The sequence below is a fragment of the Macaca thibetana genome, chromosome 6 (assembly GCF_024542745.1).
Source record: "Macaca thibetana thibetana isolate TM-01 chromosome 6, ASM2454274v1, whole genome shotgun sequence".
NCBI classification, from domain to species: domain Eukaryota; kingdom Metazoa; phylum Chordata; class Mammalia; order Primates; family Cercopithecidae; genus Macaca; species Macaca thibetana.
The window spans coordinates 105,152,032-105,178,369 of NC_065583.1; the positions used below are offsets into that span (position 1 = coordinate 105,152,032).

The 26,338-nt window shown below is 44.2% G+C and overlaps 1 protein-coding gene across 2 annotated transcripts in view; it reads right to left on the reverse strand.

Moving 5' to 3' along the window:
• The window catches only part of SV2C (synaptic vesicle glycoprotein 2C), a 269,947-nt gene that overhangs the window by 3,465 nt on the left and 240,144 nt on the right, over positions 1-26,338 (reverse strand). The window contains exon 13 of one of the 2 annotated variants that reach the window (XM_050795666.1): positions 16,560-24,581. The exons of the other annotated variant lie outside the window; for it this stretch is intronic. Coding sequence (XP_050651623.1) covers positions 24,398-24,581 — 184 coding nt within the window. The 3' untranslated portion in view covers positions 16,560-24,397. Of the gene's footprint in view, positions 1-16,559; positions 24,582-26,338 lie in introns of those variants that run through there. 2 annotated transcript variants of the gene reach the window in all.

Here is a 26,338-nt window from a genome sequence, read left to right on the forward strand (position 1 = left end):
AGACAGGGTTTCACCATGTTGGCCAGGATGGTCTCGATCACTTGACCTCATGATCCACCTTCCTCGGCCTCCCAAAGTGCTGGGATTACAGGCATGAGCCACCGTGCCCAGCCCATCTTACAGAATTTTGTTGATCTGTTTGTTTACTTATTGTCTGTCTTTCACCATTCTGATGTAGGCTCCTTGAGGAAAGGAACAATGTCTGTATTATTCCCTTTGGTGCCTAGAAATATTTCTGGCTCATTTTAGTTCCTTAGTATATATATTTTTAGTGACCAAAAAAAGAAACTTGCACCAATCAGCAACCTGCGGTCTCCAGGCCTCTGTGGTGTTATGGCTAAAGCCACCCTGAACAAAGGATTTCACACTGGAAAATGAGACCACAGAACCTGGCTGCTGCACTCATTAGAGTCTCAACAGGCGCGTCACCTTTCCTTGGGCCCCAGGAAAATAGTTGCTCTGGAGAAAGAGGACGACTACCTTGCTTCTCCTTGGAGAGTTCCCTATATTCCCATATCCCCTCTTCTTCCTTCTCTCTTCCTGGCTCTTTTCTTCTCTGGGGAATGAGGGATAGAGGGTAGGTAAGTCATAGCAGACAGGAAATCTCCTCGTATCTTTTTCTCTAGCAGCTAAAGGGCTCTAGAGAGGAAAATCACTTGTATGGAGGGGAGGATGGAGGAAATGGTCATTTAGGACATGCAGATTTGTGATTGTTTAATTCTTGCATCATTTTAAGCACAAAATAGCTCAGGATGAAGGATGTAACTTGCCTCCTTGAGTCCATAAAACCAGGACCTAGCATCTGAACATCAGTGGGAAGCTACGGCTCTTGCAATGCCATTATCAACATGAAGTTGGTTTCTGTTGTGTGAACACAGAAAAACTGTCTCACTTGTACTTGCTACCAAGTCTTCAACTGAATACCTGGGATTATTACTCTGGAATGTCTGATACACTGCTTCACTGTGTGAGGATTTAAAAAATGTAGCCATTGATGGCCCAGCATGGTGGTTCCTGCCTTTAATCCCAAGCATTTTGGGAGGCCAAGGTGGGAGGATCACTTGAGGCCAGGAGTTTAAGGCTGCAGTGAGCTATGATTGTGCCACTGCACTCCAGCCTGGGTGACAAAGTGAGAACTTGCCTCAAAAAAAAAAAAAAAAAAAAAGAAATGAAGGCTAAAAATCCATCTCTTTCCATGGGTTCTTGTGGAGAACCAAGACTTTCAAGGATTTTTTTCTAGTCGGTCATTTTCTAACAATCTAAACTGAATTGTTTAAAATATACACGTCTTTGGTAATAATCACTAAATATTTTTATTTTATTTTTTTGAGACGAAGTCTTGTTCCATCTGGAGTGCCCAGGCTGAAGTGCAGTGGCACAATCTAAACTCACTGCAACCTTCCTGTTCCGGATTAAAGTGATTCTCCTGCCTCAGCCTCCTGAGTAGCTGGGTTATAGGTGCATGTCACCATGCCTGGCTAATTTTTGTACTTTTAGTAGAGACAGGGAGTTTGCTATGTTGGCCAGCCTGGTTTTGAACTCCTAACTTCAGGTGATCCCCCTGCCTTGGTCTCCCAAAGTGCTGGGATTACAGACGTGAGCCACCGTGCTTGGCCCATTCACTGAAATTTATTGAGGGCTTACTCTGTGCCTGACACTGTTCTAAGTGCTTTACATTAACTCAACAACCTCAAGAGGTAGGTACTGTTCTTTTTTATTGATGAAACAAATGAGGGACAGAGAAGTTAAGCAGCTTATCCAAAGTCAACCAGTTAGACATGATAGAGCATGAAAATGGACCCAGGAAATTTGGCTCTAGCATCCATGTTCTTTTTTTTTGAGACAGAGTCTCACTCTGTCGCCCAGGCTGGAGTGCAGTGGCACAGTCTCAGCTCATTGCAACCTCTGCCTCCTGGGTTCAAGCAATTCTCGGCCTCAGCCTCCCAAGTAGCTGTGATTATAGGCACCCGCCACCACGCCTGGCTAATTTTTTGTATTTTTAGTAGAGACAGGGTTTCTTTTTTTTTTTTTTTTTTTTTGAGACGGGGTCTTGCTCTGTCGCCCAGGCTGGAGTGCAGTGGCCGGATCTCAGCTCACTGCAAGCTCCGCCTCCCGGGTTCACGCCATTCTCCTGCCTCAGCCTCCCGAGCAGCTGGGACTACAGGCGCCCGCCACCTCGCCCGGCTAGTTTTTTTGTATTTTTTAGTAGAGACGGGGTTTCACCGGGTTAGCCAGGATGGTCTCGATTTCCTGACCTCGTGATCCGCCAGCCTCGGCCTCCCAAAGTGCTGGGATTACAGGCTTGAGCCACCGCACCCGGCCGAGACAGGGTTTCACCATCTTGGCCAGGCTGGTCTTGAACTCTTGACTTTGGGATCCACCCGCCTGGGCCTCCCAAAGTGCTGGGATTACAGGCGTGAGCCACCGCGCCCGGCCCATGTTCTTAACCATTACTGCTCTACTGCCTAAAGTTAGAACTGGTGGCACCTAAAGACTTAGCTTTATTATATAGAGTCACATAACTCATGTACAACCTTCTCTGGTACAGCTAGCCGCTGAGTGAAGTGGGGAGTGAAACCAAATGCTGACAAGAATGTGGAGCAACAGGAACTCTCATTCATTGCTGGTGAGAATGCAAAATGGTACAGATTTGGAAGGCAGTTTGGCGGTTTCTTACAAACTAAACATATCCTTACAAATAATCCAGCAATCATGTACCTTGATATTTACCCAAAGGAAAAGTTTTACGTCCATACAAAAACCTGCATATGGATGTTTATAGCAGCTTTCCTTATAATTGCCAAACTTTGGAGGTAACCAAGATGTCTGTTAGTAGGTGAATAGATAAATAGATGCACCGTGGTACATCCAGACAGTGGAATGCTATTCAGTGCTAAAAAGAAATGAGGTATCAAGCCATGAATATACATGGAGTAATATGCATGGAGGAACCTTATATTCCTATTACTAAGTGAAAAAAGCCAATCTGAAAAGGCTACATACTGTATGACTCTAACTATATGACATTCTGGAAAAAGCAAAATATGAAGACAGTAAATGATCAGTGGTTGCCAGGGGTACGGGGTGCTGAAGGAGGGATGAATAGGTGGAACACAGAGGATCTTTAAGGCATGAAACTATTCTGTATGATTATATAATGGTGAATACATGTCATTATACTTTTGTCCAAACCCATAGACTGTGCAACACCAAGAGAGAACCCTAAGGTAAACTATGGACTTTGGGTGAAAATGATGTGTCAAAGTAGGGTCATCAATTGTAACAAATTACCACTCTAGTGAGCGGTGTTGATAATGGAAAAGACTGTGTGTGTGTCAGGGCAGTGGGTATTTGGGAACTCTCTGTACCCTCTGCTCAATTTCACTATGAGCCTAAAACTGTTCTAAAATATAAAGTCTGTTAAACAACATAGCTAGGGCCAGGCACGGGTGGCTCACGCTTGTAATCCCAGCACTTTGGGAGGTCGAGGCGGGCAGATCCCCTGAGGGCAGGAGTTCGAGACCAGACTAGCCAACAGGGTGAAACCCTGTCTCTACTAAAAATACAAAAATTAGCCGGGCATTGTGGTGCATGCCTGTAGTCCCAGCAGGGGAGGCTGAGGCACCAGAATTGCTTGAACCTGGGAAGCGGAGGTTGCAGTGAGTGGAGACTGCACCACTGCACTCCAGCCTGGGCAACAGAGAGAAACACTGTCTCAAAAGAAAACAACAACACAAAAAAACAAAACATGTCTGGGCATATGTAAGAAATAAGAAGGTACATGGTGGAATGTGCAGCCCAGATCCCCCTTTAGGATCAAGGCACTCATTCCCCAGCTTCCCAGAGTTTTGTTTGCTGGTGGCTCAAAGCCTAGTTTCTCTCCAGACCATGCCTTTGGCAAAGGGAGCTGCTTCACCCAAAGTTATCCCCCCATCCACAGATGGCCCTCATTCAATGATGAGGTACAAATTGGGGTAAAAAGGTCCTGCCCCTTGCTTCAATATGGCACAGTTCTGAAATCCATCCCATATTCTGAGCCTCCCATCAATTTGGATGAGGCCTCTGCTGCAACTGCATCACGGCTCGACTTTCTCCTGCCCAGTCCCGCTTTCCTCACTTCTGGTTTTTTTTTTTTTCTTTTTCTTTTTCTTTTTTGTCCCTTTTTTTTTCCCCCTCTCACTTCTTTATGAGGGTTCTTACCAAGAGCTCTTGTCAACACACTTCCTGCACTTTAATCTCTTAGAGTCTGTTTCTGGGGAAATCTGATCTAAGAAAGATGCATGGTGGAAGGGCCTTCTAGGTAGTGGAGACAGCACAAGCCAAGTAGTCTTGGCAGTGTCTAGCAGCAAGCCGCGTGCAGCTGAGATGGATTCACCTGGGCAAGGTGGGAAGGGAGGCTTGAGCGGGAGGCAGGGGCCAGATCACAGCGGGCCTTGTATGCAGGTTGAGGAGTCGGTTTCATCCTCAGCTTTTTCGTTCATTTATTAATTCAACAAACATGAATTTTGTGTCTGCTATGTGTAAGGCATAGTCCAAGCCCCTGGGAATACAATGGCAAAAATGTGCAAACAAAATACGTACATGTATTAATCTCTTTCCTATGAGATTAAAGTGAGTGTAAAATGAAATAACATAAAGTACTGACCACAATGACTGCCACATAGCAGGTGCTGAGTACTTGCTAACACTTCTGCCTTCTCCCTTCTCTCCCTGGGGGTAACTTTGTAGGGCACCTAAAGTTGCAAAGGAAGCAGAGGCAGGTAATTAGAGCTTAGAATCAAGCCAGAGAACTTGGGACGATATCTAGCGAAATGCTGGAGTGTGTTGTACTGGCTCACAGGAGCTGATTGCTAAATTTTCAGGAACTTTTGCAAACCATCGTTAAACATAGCCATTGTCAAAAGCTAAGTTATATAAACTTAAAACTAAATAAATTATATTAAAAACAAAGGTAACAAATCCTCAGAATGTATCGCTTCCTGATTATTTTCCTACATATACCATTATACACGCGCTCAAGGTTATTTATACCTATTGTGTGTGTATGGTGGAAATACTATAGAATGATAGGATTGCACTTCTCCCAACTCCACATTCAGAGACATCACACTGGTAGCTTGAAATTAACCATGGTGGGAGTAATTACACCAAGGAAATCTGCAAATGCTGCACATCTGGGGAGATGGTTGTTAAATACTTACCAGCACAGGTCTGGCTATGTCCCTATGCTTATTGTGAACAAAAATGACCTCTGAGCAACTATAGCTCTGAGGAGTGGGTTCATGCATTTGGTATTTTGGGGCTTTCTACACAGAGAGGCAGTTGAGGGTGATGGAGGGGTGCAGATGCTGGAGCCTTCTGCCTGGGTGCCAAGCTAGGCTCTTCCCTTGACTAGCTGTGTGATGTCGGGTGGGTGACTTACTCTCACTGTGCTTCAGGTTCTTCTGTAAACAGAAATGCTCCCAGCTAGGGTTCCTGGGAGGATGAAATGAGAAATGTTTTGTAAAGCACTAGAGTAGTGCCTGGCTCATATTAAACGCTCTGTAATTGTTAGCTATTACCATTGAGTTGGCCAACAGATGAAAGAGTACTTTGGAAATCACTCTGACAGCCTGGACAAGTCAAGACAGCTCAGCAGTCTCTTGGCCTCACTCCAAGAGTATGAGCAGAAAAGGGTGGTGTTCCTCCTCCAGGGAGCCTTCCCTAACCCTCCTGTCGGGGCCTACTTCTAGGAGCCCTGATAATGTCAGAACTTCTGCCATAATAATACATGTCACGTTGTCCTTGCCTATTTACTTGTCTGTCTCCCCAGCAGACTGTAAGCTGGTAGAGGAGAATCTCAGTCTGTCTTGTCCACCTTGCCTGTCTCCAGCACCCAGCACAGTGCCAGGCACATAGTGACTGATCAATAATATTATTGAATAAGTGTCCTAAATGAATGCTTATTTGCCTGTTTGGAGAGTCTTCTAGGTGGAAACTCTGTGAGGGCAGGGACTAAACCTATTTTTCTAAGCCATTGTTTGTTGGTGCCTAGTTGAGAACTGGCACGTGGTAAACTTCCTTACCCTTCAATGAATTCATTCTAAATACCAGAATGCTGACACTCCCTTCTACTTTTAGAGCTTGCCTTTCCCTGTTGTATAAAAAGGCAAAAGAGAGAATATCAAGGATGTAACATTTACGCTGGGTTAGTCCTGAATATGCAAGTATGGTAGCTTAGTAGTTAAGATTGTGTACGTTAGAATAAGATTGAACAACCTAGGGTTGAATTGTGCCTGTCACTGACTAGCTGTGCATTTTGGGACAAGTCATTTAACTTCCCTGAGTCTCAGTTTCCTCATCTATGCAATGAGGATAATAATATACCCACATGGCTATGAAATAACTATAACAAAATAGTTTATTCTGAGTTACTTAAGAAACAAATGAATCATAAATAGTTCATTTTTAATTTAATTAAATATTTAAAATACAAATATGTCATAAAATAATTTTTAAAAATTTATTTATTTATTTATTTTGAGATGGAGTTTCACTCTTGTTGCCCAGGCTGGGGTGCAGTGGCGTAATCTCAGCTCACAACAACCTCTGCCTTCCAGGTTCAAGCGATTCTCCTACCTCAGCCTCCCAAATAGCTGGGATTACAGGCACGCACCACCACGCCTGGCTAATTTTTGTACTTTTAGTAGAGATAGGGTTTCTCTATGTTGGTCAGGCTGATCTCAAATTCCTGACCTCGTGATCCGCCCGTCTCAGCCTCACAAAATGCTGGAATTACAGGCGTGAGCCACCGCACCCAGCCTAAAATCATTTTTAAATAAATTAATACAAATAATGTCTGTAAAGCACTAAGTCTCATAGATGGAGCTCAATCAATGGTAACCATTATATTATAAGGAAGTCTGGAAAAAGAGAATGTCTGTCTCCCATAGAGTTGTATTTCTTTTGTAACAAATCAAGGGCAAGCTGCTTTCTCTGAATTTATTTAGTAATCTTGGTACTTAAAATCATACTTATTCAGGAAGCTGAGATAAAATGCACTTTAGAAGGAATCATAAAAATGACGGAAAACAGGGAGAAGTAAGAATATATAATTCAGGCGGATGTGTGAATGCCAGAAAGAAGATGGGCAGGGGGCAGGGGTTGAATGATAATGGGTGAGTCTATGGTAACCTGATGAAGGCAGCGTTTGTTGTTGCTGTTGTTATTTGAGACGGTCTTGCTCTGTTGCCCAGGCTAGAGTGCGGTGATGTGATCACGGCTCACTGTAACCTCAATCTCCAGGGCTCAATCAATCCCTCCACCTCAGCCTCCTGAGTAGCTGGGACTAGAGGAATGTGCCACTATGCCTAGTTAATTTTCTTTTCTTTTTTTTTTTTTTTTTTGAGACAGTCTCGCTTAGTCGCCCAGGCTGGAGTGCAATGGCGCGATCTCGGCTCACTGCAAGCTCCGCCTCCCGGGTTCACGCCATTCTCCTGCCTCAGCCTCCCGAGTAGCTGGGACTACAGGCGCCCGCCGCCTCGCCCGGCTAATTTTTTGCATTTTTAGTAGAGACGGGGTTTCACCGTGTTAGCCAGGATGGTCTCGATCTCCTGACCTCGTGATCCGCCAGCCTCGGCCTCCCAAAGTGCTGGGATTACAGGCGTGAGCCACCGCGCCCGGCTGTTAATTTCCATAATTTTTGTAGAGATGGGGTTTCACCATGTTGCCTACACTGGTCTTGAACTCCTGGGCTCAAGTGATCCACCTGAAAGCCAGCATTTTTCTATGATGTCCTGTATTTGGCACTGGCTGCTACAAACCTTGTTGTACATGTCTCTTGGTGCACATATGCAAACCTTTCTATTGAGTGTATACCAAGAGGAATTATGCAGCTTTAGCAGGTATTTCTAAACATGTTTCCAACGTGGTCAGACCAATTTGCCCCCCTCCTCAGCAGTGGAAGTTCCTTAGTGAGTGCTCCTTGTCAGCACACGGTATTATCAGTCTTTTAAATTTTAGCCATTTAGGGGAGTCGCTAGTGGCATTGTACCAAGGTTTTATTTTCATTCCCTCATAACTAATGAAACTGAGCACTTTTTCATATGTTAAATGGCCATAATCTTCTGGATTTTTTTTTGGTGAAGTTTATGTTTAAGTCTTTACTTTTTTTCTATTTGGTTGTATGTCTTTTTTGTATTGATTTGTAGAATCATCTTTATTCATCTTGTCTGAATAAAATACCTTTCTTGGTGATTCCAATTGTCAATATCTTTTATAACTCTGAGGCTTGCCTTTGATGCCTTTTGATCTTCTGATGACTACTAAAGATACACAAAAATGAATTCCAGCTGAATGTAGATCTAAATGTGAAATGAAAAACAATAAAGCTGCTAGGTGAGGAGAATATCTTCCTGACCCTGAAGTAGACAGAAATCAAAGCACTGACCTAAATGGAGAGGTTGATAGCTTAGACTACATTACAATTAGGAACTTCTGTGTGTCAAAATACATCATTAAGAGAATGTGGGCAGGTGTGGTGGCTCACTTCTATAATCCTAGCATTTTGTGAGGTTGAGGCAGGAGGATTGCTTGGGGTCAGGAGTTTGAGACCAGCCTGGGAAACAGCAAGATCCCCATCACTATTAAAAAAAAAAAAAAAAAAAAGAGACAGAGAGAGAGAATGTGTTCTACGTATACCAACACACCATGTTGTACACATTAAATATATACAATAAAAGATTGAGTGTGTGTTTTAAGAACTTGGATTATATTATTCAAGAATATCCCAAATAAGTATCCTTGTTTTACAGATGAGGAATTGAGACCCAGAGAGGTTAATGAACTCATCCTGGGCCACACAGCTTACAAGTGGAGAACTCAGGTGTAAGCTCAGGTCTGCATAAGTCTAGAGACTGAGCTCCCAACTCCTGGCAGTGCTGCTCCGCCTTTACCACATCCAGAGTGTGCCCTGGGGGGCCTGGCGCAGTGCTGGGCTCCACACATGTCACTGTTGGCTTCCTGTGGTATCTTCCTGTGTGTACAGAGTTCACTTCACATGGCCTTGCGTTCATCCTCGTAAATTATTCATTTTCTCCACCACTGTTTTGTAAACTTGGCCTGCTGTGAACAGTTGCTCTTTGGTCTTCTTTTTAGTCCTAAGGAAGCAGGACTCCTTCTCCCAGTGTGATTTTCTGAGGCTCCACCTGGAAAAGACTCAGAGCCTTGGACAAACATTCTGTGTCTGTAGCTTCTCTGATCTAGCAGGATGAATAGCAAAGCCTTGGGTAGCAGGGGAAAGGCAGCCCTGATGAGTTGCGCCAGGTCTGCCAGGCTCTGTGCTGTGTACTCACGGCCTGTGGGAGTTGGTAAGGTCCCAGCATGTGCATGCCCTCTTCCCCTTCCTTCTCTCCTTCCTCCTCTTTCTAGTTGCCAGAGGCCCTCCCATGGAGTTGGACATCTGTGCACTGAGAAGGGCCCTGTGCAGGCTGCTTTTGTGGGAAGAAGAATCACAGCAGGGTTTGGGGGATGTGGGTAAGTCACTTGGAGTTGCTGCCAGGGTCACCACAGGCCCAGGTACCTGCTATGCATGCCTATGATAACAGAAGCTAGGAATTATTCAGTCCTACAAAAAGTCTTGTGAGAGTTAGGCAATGTCAGGGTTCCACCCTCTCCCCACCACTGCATTTCAGCACCCCAAGGGGATCTGGCTCCCATGATCACTGCACCTCAATATCCTCATAGTGAAAGGAGGTGCAGATCTGCCTCCAGGAGCAGATGTGAGTCAGTAGTGCTAATCACAGTGGCTATGATTTAATGAGAATTTGTGCATTAGGCACATTGCTAAACCTTTTATATATTTTCTCAATCCTTATAAACCCCAGTGAAATACAAACTATCATCATTTCTAATTCAAAGTTGCAGAAATGAATGCTTAGAAAAACTAATTTTTGCTTTCTCAATGCATCACATCACTGCTAAGTGGCCAACTCAAGACTCAAACCCATATTGTCTGACTCTAAAGCTCAGAGAAATGTTTATTATGAAGCTAATAAGACTTAAGCCCTGGGACCCCCATTTGCATGAGTCCCTTCCCAAGTGCTAAGTGGATCCTAGCAATGTGTTCACATGGTCATATGTGTTTTGTTGTTGTTTTGTTTCATTTTTCTTGTAGAGATGGATGCTGCTCAGGCTGGTCTTGAACTCCTGGGCTCAAGCAATCTGCCTGCCGTGGCCCCCCAGAGTTTTGGGATTACGGGTGTGAGCCACCATGTGTGACAGGTCATATGGTTTTTAAAAATTTGTGGCTGGGCGCGGTGGCTCACACCTGTAATCCCAGCACTTTGGGAGGCCGAGGTGGGTGGATCACCTGAGGTCAGGAGTTTGAGACAAGCCTGGCCAACATGGTGAAAACCCGTCTCTACTAAAAATATAAAAATTAGCCGGGCGTGGTGGTGGGCACTTGAAATCCCAGCTACTTGGGAGGCTGAGGCAGGAGAATCTCTGGAACCTGGGAGGTGGAGGAGGCAGAGAGCCGAGATTGCACTAGTGCACTCCAGTCTGGCCAACCAGAGTGAAACTCCACCTCAAAAAAAAAAAAAAATTTTTTTTTTATAAAACTAGGCCTGGTGCAGTGACTCATGACTGTAATCCCAGTACTTTGGAAGTCTTAGGCAGGAGGATCGTTGGAGCCTAAGAGTTCAAGACCAGCATGGGCAACATATCAAGACCTCGTCTCTATGAAAAATCATAATCAATAAATAAACAATTAAAAAAATTTGCAAAACTAGAAAATTTGCAAACTTACTGGTTTGTTTCCTTACTCAGTTAAAAACGACTGTTTCTTTCCACTCTGCCTTGCTTTCCTCAAATTTCCTCCAGTGTTGGGTGGAGCTGAGCATTTTGCAGATAGGCTAAGAGGAATCTGAGTTGGGATATCTTCAGTTTGAGTTGGTGGGATATATTAGCGTGTTTTGCAGTCTTCTGAGATTGTTAAGTTATTGTTAAGCTGTACCGCTGCAGGATGGTTCCCAGGAACATCCTGCTGCCCACTGTGCCCACATGCCTGTGTGCTGTGGTGTACAGAGCTGTTCCCAGAAAGGGGTCCCAATCAGACCCCAAGAGAGTGTTCTTGGACCTCACACAAGAAAGAATTAGGGGCGAGTCCATGCAGTAAAGTGAAAACAAGTTTATTAAGAAATTAAAGGAATAAAAGAATGACTACTCCATAGGAAGAGCAGCAGTTTGGGCTGCTGGACTAAGGATACGTATCGTTATTTCTTAATTATATGCTAAACAAGGAGTGGATTATTCATTACTTTTCTGGGAAAGGGGTGGACAATTCCTGTAACTGAGGGTTCCTCCCCCTTTTAGACCATATAGGGTAACTTCTTGATATTGTCATCGCATTTATAAACTGTCAGGGCACTGGAGGGAGTGTCTTTCTAACTGCTAATGAATTATAATTAGTGTATAATGAGCAGTGAGGATGACCAGAGGTCACTTCCCTCACCATCTTGGTTTTGGTGGGTTTCGGCCAGCTACTTTACCGCAACCTATTTTATCAGCAAGGTCTTTATGACCTGTATCTTCTGTCAGCCTCCTATCTCATCCTGTGACTTAGTATGCCTAACCTCCTGGGAATGCAGCCCAATAGGTCTCAGCCTCATTTTACCCAGCCCCTTTTCAAGATGGAGTTGCTGTGGTTCAAACGCCTCTGACAAAGCCAGATGCTGGACTGCAAAACTGAATGTGGTAGCACAGAGAATATGTGGGAAGTGGAGGAGAAACAAGACATCTTTAAAAAAACAGAGAAACAACTATTACTAATCACAACCAGTTTTTGTCTATTCTCTGTATAGGCAATGATATCACAAAACTGTTGCCATATGAAGATGAAGAGGCAATCAAAGAAGATGCACTCAAAAAATATAGAAAAATGATTTACAGAAATGTGTCAGGCAGTTAATAAAAAGGATTGTTATTTTTCTGGATTTTGTTAAAATTTGTGAATTCATCAGTTTTTTAAAATGTGCAAATTGTGAGGACCTCTTTTTTCATTCTAGTTACTCTTACATTAATTTTGTGTTTGTAATTTTGTATTATTTTTCTTAAACAGGACCCTTCTTCCCACACCTTGAGGTGACCCTGCTCGAACTCATGCTCTTAGCAATGGTGAGACAGTGTCTGCCTCTGAAGGTTCCAGTCCTCAGTTTGGAAAGAGAAATGGGATTGTGAGGTGTGCAGAAGCCTGAGTGTACTTTAGAAAGTACTGTAAGCCGGGGGCAGTGGCTCACGCCTGTAATCTGAGCACTTTGGGAGGCCACGGCGGTTGGATCACCTGAGGTCAGGAGTTCAAAACCAGCCTAGTCAACATGGTGAAACCCCATCTCTACAAAAATACAAAAATTAGCCGGGCATAATGGCAGGTGCCTGTAATCCCAGCTACTTGGGAGGCTGAGGTGGGAGAATTGCTTGAACCCAGGAGGCAGGAGGTGGAGGTTGCAGCGAGCCAAGATCGTGCCTTTGCACTCCAGCTTGGGTGACAGAGCGAGACTCTGGTCTCAAAAAAAAAAAAGAAAGAAAATACTGTGGATATCCTCTACTGAAGGTGGGAGGCTGACTGAAGATGGGGAAATAACACAGCAAAGCCCCTCAGGAGGGTTAGCAGCAGCAGACTGCAGTGGGGGTGGGATACGCCCAATGTTTGCAAAGAACAAAAGAGGAGTGGGGCAACTTATACATCACTTAGCCCTTTGTAATGTATGGTGGCCTTCCTTATAGCCCCACCCAAACCTGAATTTGCTGATGCAGTTTCCTTGGAAACCTCAGTCCAAAGGGTATTTTTGGTGCCACCTTGAAGGTGAGGAAGCAGATGTTAGGCAGTGGAGCTGCTTCACATGCTCTCTGTGCAGCCTGCCCGAGGGCTCTGGAGTAGGGGAGGCAGAAATATGGCTGAAGGCAGGTGGCTGCTGGTGCACTTGGAGTCAAGGTTGGAGCTTACCCTGTCCTCTGTGACCCAGACTACCCAATCTACTTCATTCTGGCCCCAGGGAGTTCCAGTGGCTGCAGGGCAGGAGCCTGGCTTTCCTTCAAGAATGTGTCTCCTTCTGTGGTTTTCATTTCTCCACCTGGTGTCTGGACTGTAAATTACAGGAGAGGATGATACATTTGCTCTCCCCACTGAACAAAGGGATTGCAGTAGTAGTAGGTGGCATGTTCTTATCCAAGCTCCAGGAATGCTGCTGTCCCTCGTTTCCCTTGGAGCCACTAGGGCTCAAGCTGGTCACTGTCCTGGAGGAAGCTTCCCTGGGGACAGGCTCACAGAGAAGGCTGCTTTGTTCAGAGGCTGTGGTGTAGGGAGAAGAAGGATGTGCCTATTGACTCCAGGATTTTTTTTTTTTTAATTACTGTGCAGAGAGAGCATGTTTTCATCTGGAATTCTAGTAAATGGAGAGACAGAAGGAGGCAAATAACCACAGTTCCCAGAGTAGCCTGCCCTAGGGTCTCCTCCAGAATTATCTGTTTCTGGCTTATGAGTGTAGGACCCTTGCTCCTCAGCCTGTCTTTATCATCCCCTCTGAATGAATAGCATGCACAGGTGTGAACACATGCACACAGCCCATGCTACCCACTCACCAGACCATAGGCACATTCCATCCCCTTCTATACACAATATACACACAGCAAACTTCTATACACAATATACAGTATACATACACAATCAAATAGGTAGCATTTGGGATAATGCTATGGGCTGAATTTTCTTCTCCCCAAACTCATATGTTGAAGTCCCAACCCCCAGTGCCTCAGAATGTGATTGAGTTTGGAGATAAGGTCTTTAAGGAGGTAGTCGAGTTGAAAAGAGGTCATTAGTGTAGGTACTGGATGGGGTTGGACTACCTCCTAATCCAGCATGACTGGTGTCCTTATGAGAAAAGGACACAGATATGTAAAGAGGGAAGACGGTCTGAAGACACAGAGAGAAGATGGCCATGCACAAGCCAAGGAGAGAGGCCTCAGAAGAACCCAACCCTGCCTGACACTCGGATCTTGGACTTCTGGTCTCCAGATCTGCAAGAAGAGAAATTTGGTTTCATAGCCACCCAGTCTGTGATATTTTGTTATGGCAGTCCTAGCAAGCAATGTAGATAATGATAGCAACTTCATTGCATCAGATATCAACAAGCAGGAAAAGTTATACCTCAAGACTTATGTTGCCTTGTTTTAACACACTGACGATTAGGAATTTCACTTTGGGGGCTTTGGAGCCACTGGTCCAGGCCAGGCGTGTTGTTTCCTTCAGAACTTGCAATGAGTTTTGTCAAAGTTATCTGCACCCCAGCATCCTCTGGTGAATTCCTGTACCTGCCATCATCCCTGGTATACTAGGGGTTTTGAAGCCTGTGGACTTTTCTTTTCTCCCTCATTCAAGAGCCTGATCATGAAGTAGGAAAGAAAGGAAAATGTGTGACTGTAGCTTTTCCTAAATAAGGAATAGGGCCTACATCTGGAGGAGTGGGAAGCTGGACAAAGAGTTAAGACCTATATAGAGTGATGGGCTGGGTATTAGAAAAGGGGGAAAGAAGTTGCTACAGCAAAGAAGGAGGATCTAGCTGGGGGAGAGAACCTGGAAGAAGTGAGGGCTGGTTCCAAGAGAAGGAACAGCTGCAGAGGGGTGTGAATGCACAACTAGTAGGATAGCACTAGCCAATAGCACTTTTAGTGATGATGGGATATTCTATATTTTCAGTGTTCAGTATGGTAGCTTCTGGTCACATGTGGCAATCAAGCATCTGAAGTGTGGCTAAGTGTAACTAAGGAACTGAATTCTTGGTTTTAGTTAAGTTTAAATATAAATAGCTACATGTGGCTATCATATTAGACAGCATGGTTCTAGAGCTCAGACAAAGCCCACTGTTGCTTGCCTACCCAGCAGTTACCTGCCTTTTTCCTTGCTTACAAACCCCCCGTTTTGTTCAGGCAGTCAGGAGCCATGTGCTTCAGGAAAGACTGGGCCCCTTAGAGCTATAGGGGGAGAGGCGAATCTTGATTGGTCTAAGCCAGTTATGGTAATTAAGTTCCTCTTGCTCGTGATCGGTTTAGGAGTAAGCAGATGATGCAAATCCAGCCAATGAGACACAGGGGGAGTCTGCTGGAGGATTCTGAAAATGTTCTCCTTGATCTTAAAAAGGGGTCAAAAAGAGGGACTTCTTCTGGCCCTTAGGTGTGTGAAGATGTAATGCTTAGAGTTGCAGCCACCATCTCATGCCCATAGGGGGACAAAAGCCAGTATACTGAGGATGGCTGATCTAAAAGATGGAAAGAATCTGGGTCTCCAATGATGTTATCAAGCCACATCAGAACCAACCTTGGGATGGCCACATCCACTTTGTTAGTAAAGACACTTGTGTCTTCTGTTAAATGCAGTCATGGGGACTCTTTTGGGGATAGCAAATATGTGGCATTTAAGTCTGTGTTTCTGCCTCCAATGTGAATTCCATAAAGCATAGCACTTTTTCTCACTCTTCTTAAACCACTGTTCCAAGCAGCTACTACCAATCAAATGGATTTAATATGCCAAATAAAAATCTGTTTGCTATTCCTACTCTAGGGCAAAAGAACACAAGCATCTGCTTTGCCACAAACTCCCCCACAAACATTTTCTTCTCACTGGTCCTGGCTAACAATTGGAAAATATTCATGTAAGATCAACAACACATCAATATCCATGACACCAGCCCACAGAAACAATTCAAATAAGCCTGAATTGGAGAAACAGGTTTTCTCTATACCTAAGGACATTAAAAAAGTGCTTATTTTTTGAAGGGTCAATTCATGCTTAGAAGGGAAGCCAGTCACACAGCAATCTTTATTTGAATATAATGGAGCAAAAAAAATGCTCTTTTATTAATCTGATATACACTAAATATCTTTGCAGCTGTTACATGAATGTTAGTTATCCAGCATATAAATGTATACACAATTCCAAGTTTGATAGATTTATGCTCTACACGAGCCATCCCACATGGAGCATGCCCTTTCACAAGGATACACATGGCTGTCTTGGGATATTTGTGAAAACACACTTGGTCAAACATTTTGGCAATTGGAAATCAGACACAGAGGAGCATACTAGAAAGATGAGTTCACAACAGGACCAGCTGTACTTAAGATGAAAACTCCAAAACCTGTAACAGAATTTGCTGGGGTTCACACATGCAGCATACATATATACAGTACAATAGGAGTAACTGGAACATTCACAGCAGGAGATCTGACACAGCATTAAAAACAGAAAGAACAAAAAAAGAAAACAAAGCCAAACAACCCAAACACCAAAACCGACAGGACCATTGCCAAGATTTCATTACAAAAGACAGTGGATTGTACGTTTAGCATATGTTCAAAATGGAAGTTCATCTGAAAGAGCAAACTCTTCTAGGATGTTAGTGTATCTAGATATTAACAAAAGACAGATGATCTGTTCAATATGTTCCTGGATCAGGGTGAGGATACATAACTGCATGGATGCTAAGAAAGTGTATATTAAAAAAGGACATTTCTTTTTTCTTCTGACTGACTTAGGACACAGATTCAGTAAAGTAAATATATAACAATAGCAGCGGAAATGAAGTTAGGCCAATTTGTCAAGTTCTCTCTAGGCAGGTCTGGTGAATGTCAAGGCAAGGACGGAGTTTCCTTCTTGGATGACTATGTGGGCGCAAGAGGGGAGACACTTTGCAACTTCAAACTAGTTTCATTTTGTTTGCATAGCATGAAATAGCCAATTTTACCATACATTCTTCCTGAACGAATAACACCCATAGAAAACAGTGGGTTCTCTGTACTGGGTCCTATTCTGAGTCAATACAAATGCAGAAAGAGGCCCTTTGTGAATCACATGAGGTTGAGCTTGCTAAGTCTTTCCCCTTCCTTGGACTTAGGGGCAATGCTGACCCATAAACCTATGAAACTCAATGTGGTGTGGCCTGGGTCTATGCGGTGGGAGGCCAAGCATTCTTTAGGGCTTGAGATGGTGGTATGCTGGTAAATGTTTCACAACTGTCTTGGGGGTTAGGAGGAGTCAGATTTGCATGGCCTTGTTGCTTTCCATGGTATAAATACCACCACTGTAGATGATCTTAAACTACAAATATACTATCAAGTATACAGAAACAATTCAAATAAGCTTGAATTGGAGAAACTGGTTTTCTCTATACCTAAGGACATTAAAAAAGTGCTTATTTTTTGAAGGGTCAATTCATGCTTAGGAATTGACTTGGGAAGTTGTGTGTAGTAGTATACCTGTGTATAGTATTTCTACCATACAGACATAATAGGCATATATTACCTCATGGGCACAGATACTGGTAAAATGTAGTAAAATAAGTAGAAAGTGATGAGCTTCGAATCTATATTGCCTTTGTGTTTAGCTATCATTTATCTAACCTTATTTAATTTTTTAGTAATAGCTATGTTTCTCAACTGACTCTCAAAAGTCCTGAAACTTTAACCATCAGTTCTGATGAACTGGTTCAAAGCTGTTCCAGCTCATCAGTAGCTTTAGATACTCCAGCCCCGGTGAGCAGGCTGCCTGGTCACACCCCAGGCACTGCAAAGCTGTTCTGGACTTTGCACCCCTGCTGCTGGGGTAGATTACCCCCTGAGTCTGAACAAAGGGCTGAAAGCTGCTTTCTGCTCCTAGTCCTGGACACTTTTGGATCTAAGGGGAGCATGAACGTGGTAGAGTAGGCAGAGAGTGGACAACCTCTGCAATTTCAGAATTCAGACCTGACTGGAAGGCACCTAGCCTTCAGCATCAAGTGGGGGACCTTCTGCAAACATGGAGAGTACCATCCACCTCCACTAGTCAATGAATCTCAAGAACCCAGGTGGGAACCTCCTGGTCTTTCAGGGATCAAATGCTGAGCTCTCAGACTTCTGCTCCGGATACGGGCTGCTCTGATTCCATGCCAGCTGTGCCCGTCCTATCAGGGCACAAGCACTGAAAAGCAGTTGGAAATCTAGCCCCACATAGGGAGCTGTGCCGAAAGCCAGCAGCCTCACATTCACACTCCCCCTGCACCCACTCCTGTTCTCCACCTTCTCCATCTTCTACGCCTCCACAACAGGCTTGGATGAGCCTTTCATCCTGAGTGCCCCAGGAAAGCTTGGCCTTGCTTTTGTATACTGCTGGAATTAAGAGGTTGTTGACCAGAGGAGAAAAGGAAAACAAACAAACAAACAAAAAAACAAAAGGGAAATAAAGGAAATGAGTGGGCACTGCCCTGAGGAGGTAAGGAGAGAACTGGTGGGGAAAAGTGGTAATGGGGCTCTCAGAGGAGGGTACAGGGTCACTGACAACTACCCTCTTTCTGCTGTGCCCCCTGCAGGCCCCAGAACCCCAAACACCCTTTGCAACTTCAAGACACTTGCAACGACATGCACCAGTTTTAAACTGAAACCCAAAAATGCCCCCGCTACTGGCTGTCAGAACCTGTTTTCTGGATGGCTTATCTGCTGAGGGTAGAGAGGAGGGAAGCTGCTTTAGGATGTCTGTAAAGATAGTTGACTCACCCACAAATCTTCAAAATCAGAAAGGAAACACCCTGGGAGGCACAGGCCAGGGGAGTGGCAGCAGCTGCAGGCTTTGCTGACTTGGCTCTCAAGAGAAAACCCCAATGCTATTCGCGGGGGAACAGACTCCCTAGCTCTTATCTCCGGTTTCATGCCATGAAAAGAAAACCTCAGAAGAAAGCGGCACTTTAGGCCAGGTGCAGTGGCTCACACTTGTAATCCCAGCACTTTGGGAAGCCAAGGTGGGTAGATCACTTGAGGTCAGGAGTTGGAGACCAGCCTGGCCAACATGGTGAAACCCCATCTCTACTAAAAATACAAAAAATTAGCCGGATATGGTGGCGTGCACCTGTAATCCCAGCTACTTGGGAGGCTGAGGCAGGAGAATTGCTTGAACCTGGGAGGCGGAAGTTGCATTGAGCCGAGATCGCGCCACTGCATTCCAGTCTAGGTAACAGAACAAGACTGTCCACCACCACCCCCGCCCAAAAAAAGAAAAAGAAAAAGAAAAATGCTCTAGAAGGATGGGGCTATCTCTGCTCCTGATTCTTTTCCTTGAATGATATCTTAGTGCAATATCCTGCTGAGATCATGTAAGGGAACAGCTTATGTGTGGTTTCATTTTTCTCATTTTCCAAGAACTAGTTAATAGTCTCTCCAACAAAAACCAGGTAATCAAGGAGCTTTCTCTTCTCATCAAAGGTAATTCCAATGACCAAATAGTTCCTGCACTGCCTGCTGAAGGCTATTATTTATTTTAAAGGTGGAAAAATAACACTTTGTATTTATGTGGTCGGGGGGGCGGGGAGAGTTCATATGTAACGGGGGTCAGTGTGAGGGTGCTTTCTCTCATTCTGTTTTCCTCGCCCTCATTTAAGTCCTCCAAAGCCGTAACTATTGCACACAGCACAGTGTCTCATACCTATCACATGGGAGGTGCTCAATAAGCATTGACTGGATAATCATATGAAATGACAAGAGATCAGTGAAGACTCGGCTCAGCTCTTTCCCTGCCCAACCATGCTAGCCTTAAGTAAGAGCTGAAACAGACCCATAAACTGTATTCTTGTAACTCAAAGTCCTGGGATTACTAAACTGCATTTAGGTATGGTTTAAGAAGAACTGAAGGGAGCCCTGGCAATGGCTCTGTGACTGGTTGGTGAGAGACAGGTGACAAGAGGAATGATCAACATTTAGAGCAAAAGAACATCACACGGAGAACTGTTATGCCATACCTGAAACAATGAAGGGACACGCAATACATCCTGGATATATTAACAGTTTTTTTTTTTTGTCTACATTACACATTACAAGAGAAGCTTTACTTAAAACACATACTTTGCTGAGCAGAAACAATAACTGTAAGAAACGTATAGTCCACTTTGGAGTTTCCCACTGTGCAGATTTCTTTCTGCTGTTGCAATATGACTGGTGGTTTTAGGTTTAGTAACTGGACAAAGTTTGGCACGATGTGGGGATTAAAGAAAACCTAACATATAGCCAATATGCCCCCTTAACACTATATGCCAGTTATCTCTCTATGGTACCAGGTGAAGGCCAAATTCAGACATTCCTGGTTCCAGAGCCTTTAGTGCTTGAACAGATAAGGTGTATTATTGAAGAAAGAGGTAAAGGCCATTTTGACATCAAACAGAAAAAAATTAGAGAATACCGTATTCTATCTATTTTGATTGGCAGAGGGAATCAGAAGGTATTCCCCTGGACTGCTTTGGAAATGATCCCGGCATTTAGAAAGTCTCTGCTGTGTCCTAATCTCTTTGTTGGAACCTTATCAATGGTATCTTGAACTCTCCCTTCTGTCACTACATTTCTTTTCCCACCTCCCCTTTGATCTCTTAAGGTATCTTGAAAGACAACTAAGCAGTTTTTGGTGAAAACCTGAACTCTGATTTGGTGAGATTTGTCTATTTGCCAATATAGGTAAAATCACTGAAAAACTGTTTCTGAAAGCCTACGTATAATACTTAAGGCCATGTTTCAAGAAAATAATGGAATAAACAGTCAGGAGAGCTGTCAGGTAATATTGCAATTATAGAGTCTTCTAACCTAAGTGTGTTTATCTGGCAGGGCGGGGCCCTTTCCTGGCTGGGCAATGGTAACTTGTCAAACCTGCAGTGAATAGAGATACTACTCAGGATGCTGAGATGCTGGCAGGGCAGACAGCATGGGGACTGTGCTTTCTGGCCTATTCCACGTGGGCTTCCCAAACAACTTCCTACACTCTTTTTATGCTTGTCTATTTCCTATTTTTTCAGTTTATAAACTAAACCTATTTAGTGCTTGTAAAAATGAGTTGAGGCCGCCAGTGGCTCATGACTATAATCCCAGCACTTCGGGAGGCTGAGGCGGGCCGATCACTTGAAGTCAGGAGTTCGAGACCAGCCTGACCAACATGGTGAAACCCCATCTCTACTAAAACATACAAAAATTAGCTGGGCGTGGTGGCGCATGCATGTGGTCCCAGCTACTTGGGAGGCTGAGGTGGGAGAATCGCTTGAACCCGGGAGGCAGAGTTGCAGAGGTCCTACCACTGCACTCCAGCCTGGGCAACAGAGCGAAACTCCATCAAATTAAAAAAAAAAAAAGGATGAGTTTAGTATAAGAAGGCAGATGAGATGAAGCTATTTTCATTACTGTCTTCTAGAATGCTGGAGAGTGGAGAGCAGATTAGTCCCAATCCTTTACTTTGTGCATGGGGAAAGTGAGAACCAGAGATGTTCAAGGACTTACAGTCTCCCCAGCAATATCTGGGTCCCTGTACTGCTCAGTGGTGAAGGTCAGGCTAGGACCCACCTATTGCGTCTCCCAGGTTTGTACTCTGGTGTGAGATGATTCAGGCAGCAGGACTGAATGTGAGTTGGGTGCCTTAAGACCCAATACCTGGGATAGAATGTGGTACATACAGAATTGACAGTTTGAAGCAGTTGTTTGATTTTCCCTACTGAGAAGATTCTGTGATAATAATGGGACTTGGGAGCATTCTGGATTGATTCCAAAGAGCAATAGGGAAATTTTAGTTAGAAAAGGCGGTAAAAATATAGGAGCAAGTGGACTATTTCCTCGGCTTTCATTTTTGCGCAAATTTTCATTTTCCTTCTACTGTAGATGAAATGAGATGCCAGTTGCAGGTTTGGGTGCCAGCAGCCTGCTACACTGATACAGCTGAGACTTTCTGTTTAATATCCTGGCTGTTTCTTAATCTCCAGCTAAATCCAGAGCAAGCCAGACAGGCCACACCACATACTTTGGAAATGATTTGAGCTCTCTTAGAAAATCAAGGTGGTGAACAATCTCAAGGAGGCAGGGAAGAGTGCATAAAAGGTGGGAGAGGTGGTGACCAAGAAGGTTTGTGACCACAGACTGTCCAGGAGATTAGAAAACATCCCTCTTAGGCCACCAAGGATGCTTGGATTAGGTAACAAGTAGACCAAGAACAGTCCTTCTGCAGGGGACACGGATGGGAGGTCTCAAGAAGTAAGGTTTTGCTGGTTTATCCTGTGCTGACTCAACCCAGTGTTCAAATAAAATTCCGAATAACTGTGCTCTGCAGCTTGGGAGATGTTTTATGCATTTAGACCCCAGAGCAGACATTAGAGACATTTTAAAAAGTAAAGGTAGTCTAGTAAGCAAAGTGAACTATCACAGAGGACTAGAGATAGTGATGTCCACATGCATTTCTATTTTTCTTTTGATGGGTTGATGGAGATGCACTCCTGGCTTTTGCAGTTATCTCTGCACATGCTGCATTCAACTAAAAGATCTACTCAGGTCCCCAAATATCTTTTTTAAGAAGACAAATCAGGAATGGATAGGTGGGAAAATGAGTACATGTGGAAGAAGAAAAACATGCAGGGTACTTTCTTGGGTTGTTTGACTGCTGTCTTTGTTCTCCAATAAAATGATGGGAGGCAGAGGTGAGAGAAAGTGGTTTCTTTCCCTGCGCTGTTGGTATCTTTCAAATGCATCTTGTCTAGCCTTCAGTGATTTTTCTTCTTCCTGCCACCTTTGCAGTTTTTGGTTCAGGTTTTCCTGATGTTCTAGCCCTGATCACAGATCCCCAGGGAACCACCCTCTTCCCACTGCCCCCAATACCAGTCTGCCCCCCTCTGCAGACCTGAATTACTTCAAGGGGAAGTCGATTAATGGCTTATGTTAATGAAAGAAGCTTTTCACTTAGTCTGAGCTCTAGGAGGGATCATTAGGAAGGGGAGGGGGAGGCAGGGGGGCCTCAGGGGAGTTAGGACATCTCTGAATATAATGATTAGTAGAAACAAAAGCTTTCCCTTCCTGGGGGCCCCAAGCTATGGCTTGCCTGAAAATGCCTATAATAAGTAACAAGAAGAAACCTCTAACGAGGCAGTTAAAAAAGGAATATTGTTTAAATATGGGATTTATTCCTGGCTTCTGGTGATTGGCTGCAAGTCTACAAGGAAGGTTCAGATTTCAAAGAAGATGTGTAAAAAGGACGAGCCTGGGGGAAGGGGAGCCCGAGAGGCGAGAAGGTCATGTAGCTGACAGCGGGCCCGTGGGAATGTCCTGGCTGACCTCTTTCTTCCAGGCCCAGGCAGATTCCAGAGGTAAAATGAGCAGCCAAACAACCACAGGAGATGGTCTGTCTGTGAGAAGGCCCCTCAGGAGTGCGGGCAGGCTGTGATTTTACAGCGAGCTAGGAGCGCACTGAGCAGTGGGCCAGCCCTGGGGAAGCCAGAGGGACAAACCCGCTTTGGTGATGCCAGCTGGGAAGCTGAATGTCAACTGCGGGGCAGGTGAGGTGGGGGTCCTGGTGGGCCAGTCCCACAGAAAAGAGGTACCAGAAAGAGGCACCATTTTGTATTTCCAAATGGCTCTAGGTGTGAATTTCTTCCTAATTTGCAATTTACAATTTAGGTATCCACTGGCAATCTCTAGACTAGAGACAGTGTGGGTAAGTGGCCGAATCAGGTAGGCAGACAGTTTTTAAGAAGCAGCTTTCTTTCCTTGAATCTGCTGTCTGGCAAGACCAAGGGCAGCTGAAGGAGTGGGGGTGGTAAATGGAGGCAGAAGCTCTCTCTCGGATCTCTGATTTTCAAACATTCTGAACCACGTGCCACAATCACAGATACTGTTACAGTCCTTTTTCCTCACACTCTTCAGAGGTTTAATTGGGCTTTCTGACAGAAATCTTGCTTATGCAGCTCACTCAGATTTTTGCTGCTAATTGCAGAGCTTTTATTTTTCTTGTCAGCAGAGTCACCTTAATTGTCTTGCCCCAAAGAGCCCCACCCAGCCCTGTTTGGTGCCACATGGTTTTCTTTGAAAGGCTCTGCTATAACAGCAAGAATTACTGGGTGTCCTTTTCTAAGTAAACAGGAAATATCACTGTGTCAGAAAAAAAAAAAAAAAAAAGAATCCCTCTTCTCAGCACAAATGCAATAATGTGCCGACTTATATTTCCTGTTAATGTTAAATTAGGAGCAGGATCTATTTCTTACACCAGCCCAGCCTTCTTAGCTTCTAAACTTTCAATAAGCACAACCCCAGGGAAGCCTGGCTGCCGAGGGCATTTTAGAAATGCTTCCACTGATTTGCGGGAGGCAGTAGCATCACAGTTTGGAAAGATAATAATGCATTAAAACAAAACAAACAAACGAACAAACAAAACCTGTGCAAAATCACAAAGGGGCAAGATGATATGCTTCTAAATTTTAAGTCACAGCAAGTGTTTATGTTCTGATACTTGATCACCTTTCTATATAGGAAAACTCTGAAGCCTTGAGTCAGGAAGGAGAATTGACCCAGGGCAGGAGGAAGAAACGCAGGAAGGATGGCTTTTTTCCCATTACATCAGAACCTGGGTTCGTGTGTCAGGCAGGCGCAGCCCAACGAGTCCTCCACACACGAGCACGGTAGAAGCCAGCAGGATGGGGATTGATTTGGTGATGCTGACCAGAGAGCCGAATATTAAGTTTCCCAAGACGGCTGCTGCCTTGCATAGCGCATTTAAGAAGCCAAAGCCTGTTGCCCTGCAAAGGAAAGAGACGTGAACAAGGTTGAGAAAATGCCTTCCACGATTCCAACTTTAGACCAAAAAATCCTAGATTTTCAATGATCTTCACTCAGATTGTGTTGTATATTGGGAGCAAATCAATGCTTGTTAGCAAATCTGGGAGTAGAGAATCCTAGCCGTTGGTATTGTTCCTCCAGCCCTCTGTTGACTTTCTTACCATAGCTCCCATTGACTCCCACTCCGCCTATAAGTCCCAATGTATTGTGAACAGAAAGAGAGAAAAAATTGTACGGAGTATGAAACATCTCTAGTGGTTTAACGTTGTTGGAAGGAGGGGTCTTTTTCATTTTTTTAGAGATTAGGTCTTGCTCTGTTCCCCAGGCTGGAGTGCAGTGGTGTAGTAATTGTTCACTGCAGCCTCAAACTCCTGGGCTCAAGCAATCTTCCCACCTCAGCCTCCTGAGTAGCTAGGACTACAGATGTGTGCCACCATACACAGCTAATTTTTATTTTTATTTTTTGTAGAGATAGGGTCTTGCTATGTTGCCCAGGTGAGTATAGTGGTACAATGATAGCTCACTGCAGCCTCCACCTCGCAGGCTCAAGTGATCCTCCCACCTCAACCTCCTGAGTGGCTACCTGGGACTACAACTGTGTACTGCCATGCTCAGCTAATTTTTATTTTTATTTTTGTAGAGATGGGGAATCCCCCTATGTTGCCCTGGCTGGTCTTGAACTCCTGGGCTTAAGCAATCCTCTTGTCTTGGCCTCCCAAAGTGCTGGGATTACAGGCATGAGCCACTATACCCTTCAGGAAGGCTCTCTTAAATCAAACTTTAATTCTACTCTATCCAAACGCTTCTCTCAGGAACAAAACAGGCATAAAGCACAGTTCATTAGAGAGAGGCAGGTCACCTCTGCTCAGTGTGGAAAAAGCTGGGCCACCTCCTCTTATCCCAGGCAAAGGGTGGAGACGGTGATATAGAAAAATTGAGCAGTTTCTCATCTCTTTACAAGAGTGACTTGTTATTTTGTTTTGTAAATTCCCATGATTTCAGAAACATCTATGTTTAAATGGAAATTTAAATTTCATTCCAAAGTTAAAATGTATGACAGGCTGAGCATGGTGTCTTACACCTGTAATCCCAGAACTTTGGGAGGCTGAGGCTGGAGGATTTCTTGAACCCAGAGAGTTTGAGGCCAGCCTGAGCAACATAGCAAGACCCTGCCTCTATTAAATAAATAAAGAGGAAAAAACTGTTGTAAGTGCAACAATATATTTAGATTTCTTTTACTCCCTATTTAATTAATTTATTTTCATGCTAAGTGTTTTATTTTTTATTTATTTTCTATTTTACTTTCAGTTCTGAGATACATGTGCAGAATGTGCAGGTTTGGTACATAGATATACGTGTGCCATAGTGGTTTGCTGCACCTATTGACCCATCCTCTAAGTTCCCTCCCCTCGCCCCCCACCCCCCAAACAGGCCCTGGTGTGTGTTGTTCCCCTCCCTGTGTCCATGTGTTCTCATTATTCAACTCCCATTTATGAGTGAGAACAATCGGTGTTTGGTTTTCTGTTTCTGTGTTAGTTTGCTGAGGATAACGGCTTCCAGCTTCATCCATGTCCCTGTAAAAGACATTATCTCATTCCTTTTTTATGGCTGCATAGTATTCCATGGTGTATATGTACCACGCTTTCTTTATCCAGTCTATCATTGATAGGCATTTGGGTTGGTTCCAAGTCTTTGCTATTGTAAATAGTGCAGCAAT